A 9,893-nucleotide genomic window follows, 5' to 3' on the forward strand; every position below is an offset into this window, starting at 1 on the left:
GGCCCAGGATCGAGCATTGTTTCGTTCTGCTGTGCATGGGGTCGCTATGAGTCGGTTCCGACTCGATGGCACCTGACAACAACAACAACAATGCTATACCCACCTTAGAAATGCTCAGCAGGTTGGGGAGCTAGGAGAGGAAAATAGTGGAAATTGTTGAGGCACAGAGGATCTTCATCGATCTAGATCTCTACTGGACCCTACAGGACAAGGCAGCCCCTGCCCAGGTACTAACCCAGGAATGTTAATTAGCTTTAATACTACTGCTACTAGTAGGTCACCCTGACTCAGTCTGTGGCAGGCATTTGCTATGTGCCATATTGGAGGCCTGGTATGACACCATAGGATAAGCACTGGACTACTAACCACAAGGTCAGCGGTTCAGGTCCACCAACCTCTCCTCAGAAACCCTATCCAGGATCACAGTGAGTCAGAACCAATTTGACGGCACTTAACGACAGCATATTCAGATCCACATTTATTCCTTATAATAACCCTACAACCTAAGTTTTACTAATATTTCCATTTTGCAGATGAAGAAACCAAAGCGCAGAGACATTAAATTCCGTAGTGTATTCAACTAGAAAGTTGTGGAGCAAATAGTCCATGAAGCTGGACTATATGAAAAAGAATACAGTGTCAGGATTGGAGGAAAACTCATTAACAACCTGTGATATGTAGATGACACAACCTTGCTTTTTGAAAGCAAAGAGGACTCACAGCATTTACTAATGAAGATCAAAAACTATAGTCTTCAGTATGGATTACACTCCAACATAAAACAAAAATCCTCACGACAGGACCAATAAACAACATCATGATAAATGGAGAAAAGATTGAAGTTATCAAGGATTTCATTTTATTTGCATCCACAGTCAATGTCTATGGAAGCAGCAGCCAAGAAATCAAGCAATATATTACATCGGGTAAATCTGCTGCAAAAGACCTTAGTAAAGTTTTAAAAATCAAAGATGTCACTTTGAGGACTGAAGTGTGTCTGAGTCAAGCCATGGTATTTTCATTCACTTCATATGCATGTAACAGATGGACAATGAATAAGGAAAACTAGAGAAGAATTGATACATTTGGAATATGGTGTTGGCAGATAATATTAAATATATCATGACCTATATGATGAAGATCAAAGACCACAGCTTTCGGTATGGATTACATCTCAATGTAAAGAAAACAAAAATCCTCACCACTGGATCAATAAACAACATTCTTATCAACAGAGAAAAGACTGAAGTTTTCAAGGACTTTGTTCTTCTTGGATCAACTGTCAACACTCATGGAAACAGCAGTCAAGAAATAAAACGACGTATTGCATTAGGTAAATTAGCTGCACAAGACCTTTTTAAAATATTGAAGAATAAAGCTGTCAGCTTGCGGACTAAGGTGCGCCTGACCCAGGCCATGGTATTTTTAATAACCTCATATGCATGTGAAAGCTGGACAGTAAATAAGGAAGACCATAGAAGAACTGATGCTTTTGAGTTATGGTGTTAGAGGAGAATATTGAAAGTGCCATGGGCTGCAAAAGAACAAACGATCCATGTTGGAAGAAGTGCAGCCAGAGTGCTCCTTGGAGACCAGAATGGCCAAACTTCGTCTCTCATACTTTGGACATATTGTCAGAAGGGACCAGTCACTGGAGAAGGATATCATGTTTGGTAGGGTGGAGTGTCAGAGAAAAAGAAGAAGACCCCCAACAAGATGGATTGGCCAGGTGGCAGCATCTATGGACTCTAGCGTGGCAACAATAGTGAGGTTGGCCCAGGATTAGGCAGTGTTTCATTGTGCTGTGCAAGGTCGCTGTGAGTCGGTACCAAACCGATAGTACCTAACAACAACAGCAATAATGTGATAGGTTTTGTGTCAACTTGACTGGGCCATGGTTATTCCCTTGGTGAAATCTAATACAGTGTAGTTAACGCTATGATGATTGATTATGAATTGAAATCAATTGAAAAGATGTTTCCTCAGGGATGTGGTCTGCTTCCAACATAATGTACACTCAGGCAATGCTTGCTTGCTTTTTGCTGGGTCTGAATCTTGCATCGATTGATTCAACTTCCAATCTCTGGTTTTTTGTACTTGAGCTTGTGATCTGCTATATTATCTGCCTGCCTGCTGACCTTGGTTCATCTGACCTGGACTTGGGACTCTCCCAACTCTACAACTGTGAGCCATTTCCTTGATATAAACTACTCTTTATACATATATAAGTTTTATGGTTTTGCTTCCCTAGACAAACTGCCAGAAGAATGAACAAATCTGTCTCAGAAGTGTAGCCAGAGTGTTCCTTAGAAGGATGATGAGATTTAATTTCTCCTACTTTGGTCATGTGGTCAGGAGGGATCAGTTCCTGGAGAGGGACATCATACTATATAAGATAGAAGGTTATCAAGAAAGAGGAAGACCCTCAGTGAGATGGATTGATGCAGTGGCTGCAGCAATGGATTCAGTCACAGCAAGGATTGTGAGGATGGCGCAGGACCAGGTAGTGTTTGATCTCTGGTACATGGGTCAATATAAGTTAGAACCAATCCAACAGCACCCAATAACAACAACAGTGGCTTCTTTGCTCCCAACCTTGGAGTCTTAGGGACACCCCAGAAGGACCAGATGTTCAGCCATGCCATGAGCAAATCTCCAGCCTCAGTGCGAGCTGTGTTCTGAGGCAAAGGGGACACAGAAATTGTGGGCATAGACTGAAGTTGTCCTGACTGTCTTGGGCAACTCACTTAACTCCTTTCAGTTTTGGGTTCCTCACCATCACAGGGCTGATGTGGAATTAAGGGAGATAATGTGGGTAAAGGTCATGGCTGGCACATGGCACAGAGAAAGTGTCCAGCGAAGAGTAGCTGTTGACGTGACTGCTCTCACCCAGTCCAGAGAATGAAGTCCGGCTCCGGCAGGATCTGCTTCATGGCATAGATGGATGAATTGATGAGGGCCCAGGGAGAGTCGCATAGGTAATTGCCCCATGGGCCTGCATTGGGCACAGGTTGGGAGCCAGCTGATGGGCACACCTGGAGAGGGTCTTTGGATTCCTTATAGTCAGGGTCGAGGTGCAAATCAGAGATGTGCCAGAACTTTCCTGCAGAGGAAAAGAGGTCCTGCCTCGGTTCAGGTGCCTCTCTGAGCCTGGCTAGGGAACCTGAGCAGTAGGGGAATGGTTCACAGACAGGAAGAAACCTCCTCTGGGCACCCAGGACCAGTTGACGAAGGGCCCATGTGTGAGGCTTCTCCCAGGGAGGCACTGAGCAAAACAGAAGGAGCACACACTCAGCTCCTTCCCTGACCTGTTCTGTGACCTCTGGAGAGGCCCTCTCCCTCTGTGCATCACATCAGCAGCCTGAGCTCTATGTGATTCTTTAGGACCCTTTAGAGTCCAGCATTCTAAGCAGAGTGCTTGTTTTAAAGCAATAGAGCATGGGATGGAAGTGAAGAGTTCAGGCCCTGGAGTCACATACTAGCTATGTGACCTTGGGCAAGTTAATATACTTCCCTGAGCCCATAACTAAAGCCAGATCCTATCATGTCCCAGGGAAAGAAATACAAAAATTTAGCATGAGAGAAGGTGACTTACATACCAAATGAGTTACAAGGTCTTGTTAGTGAATAACTACAAAAAATGATGATGTGTGTAGAAATGGTATGAAGAAAATGATATGAAGAATAAACATACTGTCAGAAGGGGCTAAATTTTTCATATGGGTGTTCTGGCTAGTGATTCTGTATTCAAGTGGCAGCCCAAGCATCTAGGAATGGCCCTGTTTGCTAGAGTAATTGACCCAAACCTGGATTCCACTCCAAGTCAAGTGAGGTTCAATCCCTCTTGGATGTAACACAGAAAAATGAATCCAAAGAAACAGGTGAGATGGAGTGGATCTATCATATGTACTCAGCACAAGTAGTTTCACTGCTTACTGAAGGAGAGTTGAATAGATTTGATCTGATCGCTGCCCCAAACCCTATGTTTCTGGATCAGACAAAGGTGAGGTTAACACTTGGGAGTTTCCTCACCCGTCACTACTGCTGTCACTTCCTTCTCCCTTTCCTGTGTCAGAGCCAATAGCAACCCCACTCTCCCCAGGAAGCTGGACCTGGGTCAGATGGTTGGGCTTCCTCTTGAGTTCTAAGTTTGGATTGATTGCCAGGGCCTCACCCAAGCCCTAGGAGGCTCAGCTCTAGGATAGGCCCACTGGTGCTCTTAAGCATTAGCCCACTTCTGATCTAAGCCTGGTTTCAGGAAAACATCTGAAATGTGTTCACAGAAGGTACAAATGACTAATGAAGCCAGTCATTCTCTCTCCCATGTGCACTTCAAAGTTAGCCTCGCCACAGTCCTGAGAGGTATTTATTAATCGAGCCAGGCTGCTAACGTCAAGGACAGCAGTTTGAAACTACCAGCCATTCTGCAGGAGAAAGATGAGACTTTCTGCTTCCTTAAAGATTTACAGCCTCAGAAACTCTATATAAGATTGCTATGAGTCAGAACCAACTCCATGCACACCACCACCACCACCACCATGCCCATTTTACAGATAAGGAAACTGGAAGTTCAGAGGTCAACATTCCTGGTACATGGGTGGAGAGCCTCTGGCTGTAGATCCTCTCCAAGGAGATGTGATTTCTAAGGGAGTAAAAACCAGTGTCTATATTTAGCACAGTGGCTCCATATGATAAGCACTGGACTGTGAGCTCCACAGTCTGCGGTCCGAGCCCATCAGTCACTCTGCCAGAGAAAGATGAGGCTTTCTGCTCCTGCAAAGATTTAAAGTCTCAGAAAGCCTATACAGGGTTGCTGTGAGTCGGAGCCAACTCGACAGCACTTAACAACAATAACATGTACTTTGGTCATGTCATCAGGAGAAGAAGAGCATCATGCTTGGTAAAGTAGAGGCTCAGCTAAAAAGAGGAAGATCGTGAGGAGATGGGTTGACACAGAGACTGTAACAGTGGGCTCAAACATAACAATCGATGATTGTGAGGATGGAGTGCGATCCCGGGCAGGACTATTAGTCAGAACTGACTATATGTCACCTAACAACAACAGACAGAATATGCCTGCATTAAAATTTTTACCTAAATTAAGAGCATTTGACCATAAAGGAGAAATTTAACATACTCACATGTATTATTATCATGAATATATTTGAAAAAAATGAATAGTATGTCTATAAAGGGACACAATCTTAGGCCAGTATAAATAGCTCTAACTGCCCTAATTCAGTTAGAAAATAGTCCGTGTGGGACTTTCCCAACAAACTGGGGTATCACACCTGCCTGGGAGCTTAAGGCCATGTGGGAAGTCTAAGGCCAGTGACAGCCCTTTTCTCTGGGCATGTGGTTCCCTCTCTTCCTCTGAAGATCATGGTGGAGACTGCTCCCCCTGCCTCAAGAAGGTGTCTTCTCAGTTAATCACAAATCAAGCGATTCAGCCCCTTTTCTCTACTTCAGAAACTCTTCATCTGATGGTGGAGACTCAGATGTCAGTAGTCAGCTTGTTTCTTCCTAGAAGATCAACTTGGAGCTCACATCTAGCAGTGGGTAGGGCTAACGCCCTTCCAGCTCTCACTTCCTGGTGGCACACGCACATTCATGTGTGTGTGGTGGGAGGGGTGGTCCTGCAGGCCTAACACCATCCAGGAGAGGCCAGGATTGTGGAAAGCACAGAATATGAACAGAGGGTCAGGCAGGTGACCCCACTTCCTTTATCATTCTCCTTATTGCCATTCCACCCTCACCCTGTTCCAGTCATAGTTCACTCTCCCCACAGGGACGCTAACATTGTTACACAGTTTCTCTTGTGACTATTTCCTTCTAATTCAAAGGTCAATCCAAGCATAGTTCAGAGAAACATTCTCTATAGACTTTGCTCAAGTAGCATGTCCCCCACCAATCTGCCCATCTGTTCACTAGTTATCACCTTCCTGTTTTATTGTCTCCAGAGCACTATTACATAGGAAGTTATCTTGTTTGCTTGCTTGCATACTTGTCATCCATCTTCCATGTCTAGAATGTCTGTACCAGCAGAGCATCAAGTCTGCCTTGTCTATCTTTGTTTCCTTAGCACCCAGAACACAGCCTGGGATGTGGAAGATGCACAAATATTCTTTAAATGAATGAACAAAGCTGTGGGGAGGATAATTCGAATATTAAGCACCTAAATGTTAGCTAGGCGAGAGCCCTGGTTTTCCTCATGTCATCTTTTCTTAGCCATTCTCTGAGGTGGAGAGTCTTATGTTCATTTTATAGGGATCTGAGACTTACAGGTAGTTGAATTCCACAGTTGGGGCACAGTGTGGGCATTGTGTTGAAGCCTCAGAAAGTGGCCATGACAGTTACCGTATATGTATGTTACCCACAGAAGAATGGGAGTCACAGGTTTCTGTGGAATTGATCACAGGTGTCTAGAGAACCTAAGGCCTTTACTGAGGGCTCCCTGCCTCACGCTCAAGAAACTAAGTTCTAAATAGCATGTCATGGAGAAGGCGTGGACAGAGGATCTGAATGGGGGAAATGCAGGATATTTGTTTTGTAATCTACACTCTTTCACTTGTTGGCCAAGGAGCATTAGGCAAGTCACTTGGCCTTGCTTAACCTGAGAGTGTTTGACATCTGAACTGCCTCTTCTTGAGCATCTAATAAGTTACTGAATGAGAAAGGACTTACAAAAAAAATCCAGATACCAGACTGTTACCAGAAATTATTCCTGGGACAAATAATGAGTCTGGGAAGGTGTGGAGTAGGGGCACTTTAACACTTTGCCCTTTAGACTGTGCAGACACACCTCATTTAGGGATCTTGTGAAAATGAAGTCTGACTAAGTCTAGAGTGAGTGGAGCCCAAGAATCTGCATTTCTAACAGGCTCCCATTGTGTACCTACATTGCTGGTCCATATACCAAACCTTGAAAATCAAGATTTTATACACTTGGATTGCTTGACTCTTTTACAGTAAGTATTCATGTATTGAGTCTTTTAATAAGTTATATTAAGGACTTCCAGCAAGATGGTAGGCTAGGTAGACATATTACATGGACACTTTACAACTATATGAGAGACAAAACAGAAACAGATTAAAATTTTGGCACCCTGTACTTCAGAAGAAAGGTTAGAGAGGTGTATGGAGTGCTTGCTGGGAGGAGAGGCTGAGCATGAGCAGGGAGGCGAGAGAGGGAGACAGATGTCCAGACTCGCCTAGATCATTTTGTGAACCTCTTTGGCAGGAAAAGGAGGCCTGGTAGAGCAGATTCAAGTAGGTGAAAGAAAAGGCTTGATTTCTTCTTTTCCCTCACATTCCCCTGATAGCCAGAAATGTGACCAGCTCCCATCCTCATCCACCCCCAGTGCAGACCTTGTTGTGAAGTTCAGAGGCACGTGGTCAGGAGCCACACCAGTGTGAGGTAGGGGCTGGCTATGCCACTTTGGTGTGCTGCTTTGGTGTCTGGATTGAGGTGGGCATGACTCCGGACTTACAAAACCCACAGAACCACCAGACCAGCATTTAACCAGTCATCCTGCAGTTTGAATCACAAGGTCAGCAGTTCAAACTCACCAGCCACTCCTCAGAAAGCCTATACAGGGTCGCTATGAGTCAGAACCAACAATAACCTGCCCATGGCTTCCCTGTGGTTCTAACAGATATGTTGACTATTGTACATGGAGAGGATTACCACCATGTAATGAAGCAAAGTATATAATTTGTTGAATGTAAAACTGATGATGTGCTCTATAAACCTTCATTCAATTCACAATAAATAGTTAAAAAAAAAAAAAAGGTATGCCAATTGATGGTGCCTGGCTAACACTGCTCTGTAAAGGATCACATTAGAAGGTCCTGGATAGAGGGGGGGAAATGTGAAACAAAACAAAAAGTCATAAAAAATGACCAGTTTATTGGTTGGACAAAAACTAGTGGAGCCCCTGAGACTGGCCTTTAGCCACACTTAGGGTCTGGCAATGAGCCTACCTCATGGCCAAACAATAGGCAGGTCTATAAAGGGAACAATAACACTCCTTAAAATAATCAACCATTTGAGATCAAAAGGGCAGCATTTACCCAAGAACAAAGTTCAGAAAGAAGAAATGAAAACAGAAACCACAGGGAGGAACTGGGATAAGTGATATTACATTATGGGGATTATAATCAATAACACGAAACAAAATGTGTATGAATTGTTGAATGGAAAATTGATTTGCTCTATAAACCTTCACCCAATTCACAACTAAAAAGTTAAAAAATAAAGAGAATAGAAAGGTATACCATTCTCGGCTGTCATTGGTAGTGGTGGTGGTGGTTATGTGCCGTGGAGTCGGTTCTGACTCATAGCGACCCTGTACAGGGTTTCCGTAAATCTTTACTACGGGAGCAGAACGCCTCATCTTTCTGCAGTGGAGTGGCTGGTGGGCTCAAACCATGGACGTTGTGGTTCACTAGTCAGTGGTTATCATATGGAGTTACCCTACTCCCCAGGAGCACATTAGAAGGTTCAAAAGGTAGGCATATGTAAGCTGGGACTGCAAAAATGTCTTTGCAGTAGAACTAATTACAGGGATATTTTTATAAAAAATAATAACGTTTTGCTGAAACACTGTACAAGAACTTTATAGGCAGTCATTCTGGCATCACCCCTCTTAAGTGTCACCTGGCATGATCTGCACCCCCCACGCGTCTTTGTAACCCCATTGCTTTTAAACACACCTAAGTTATGATTCTCCCTAACACTTAGCACCTCCTCGTATGCTATATTTTACTTGTTGGGGTTTTTTGTTTGTTTGTTTCTCCCCAATTGAAGGAATACTTCTTTTGGACTGGGACTTTGTTTTTCTCTCTGTTGTATTCCTAGTGTATGACATCTAGAAGGCCCTCAACCATATCTGTTTAATCTTTCCTGTGACCTTCTACTGCTGCCAGCTGGCTTTTTGTACCTAGACCTCAGAGCAAAATCAGCGTTCCTCTTCTGGCTAGCTGTCACCACACTTAGATTTTTCAGGCCAGCCCCTACTGACTCCCGGCCCTAGTTCCCTGCCTCACAATTGTGAACAGCACTTTCCGCTTTGAAATATGCAGCTTCCTGCATTCCCATCACAGAACAAAACAAAGACATCATAGATATTCCCCATAGAGCCATACCTGGTTCAACCCTGGCAACATCCCAGTGGGCCAGGAAAATCAGCAACCTTAACAGCCTCATCCTCAGGGCTCACCTCCACGGGAGTCTCCAAGAGCTATTGTTCACGCTGCAAAGTTCCTAAATTGCCTGAGCAAAACTTTCCTTCCAAATTATCCAGGGCACCTGGTTCCTCTGGAATTTCCCCCTTTGCCCAGCAGAGTGTGAGCTGAGTTTGCTAGTAAGTGCAGTAGGCAGGTCTTTGGACTTCTAAGTGGAATGCAGCACCTGTTTTGCCAGTTCTTCTGAGCATGTCAGTTCTTGCCAGGAGCTGTAAACCAGGAAACGCACCCAATGGCAGTCACTGAGAGGCCAATACCATCTACTTTCAAAGTTCTTACAGTGCCCCACCCCAACAGAACAAACCAATAAAATGATTGGCTTTTCCCATTAAATGAATTTAACTGCTAGTTAGAGATCAAGATGCTCAAAAATAAATGAACCAGAGCATAAGAATCATTCATTCATTCATTCATTCCTGGAACTGGTCCTATGGAGAAGGTGGGGACCTAGGGCAGTCCCTACCCTCAAGGGACTTTGGCAAAGGGAGAGGTAAGACACTATTTTTTTTTTTTAATGAGTTTTTATTGTGAATTGAGTAATAGTTTACATGGGAAAACATCAGTTTTACACTCATCATTTCATTGCAATGATTACAATATCCTCCGTGCATCATCATTCAACAGTATTTGCTTCTATTCCGTCTGTT

The 9,893-nt window shown here is 43.9% G+C and overlaps 1 protein-coding gene across 1 annotated transcript in view; it reads right to left on the reverse strand.

Moving 5' to 3' along the window:
• SMPDL3B (sphingomyelin phosphodiesterase, acid-like 3B) overlaps positions 1-9,208 on the reverse strand; it is a 30,267-nt gene extending 21,059 nt beyond the window's left edge. Inside the window, exons 1-2 of the mRNA XM_006862225.1 lie at positions 9,148-9,208; positions 2,890-3,103 (exon numbers count right to left, since the gene is read on the reverse strand). Of these exons, the coding sequence (XP_006862287.1) occupies positions 2,890-3,103; positions 9,148-9,208 (275 nt within the window). The remainder of the gene's footprint in view (positions 1-2,889; positions 3,104-9,147) is intronic.
• Between the last annotated feature and the right edge of the window lie 685 nt (positions 9,209-9,893).

The sequence above is a fragment of the Chrysochloris asiatica genome, unplaced genomic scaffold, assembly GCF_000296735.1.
Source record: "Chrysochloris asiatica unplaced genomic scaffold, ChrAsi1.0 scaffold00047, whole genome shotgun sequence".
Lineage (NCBI taxonomy): Eukaryota > Metazoa > Chordata > Mammalia > Afrosoricida > Chrysochloridae > Chrysochloris > Chrysochloris asiatica.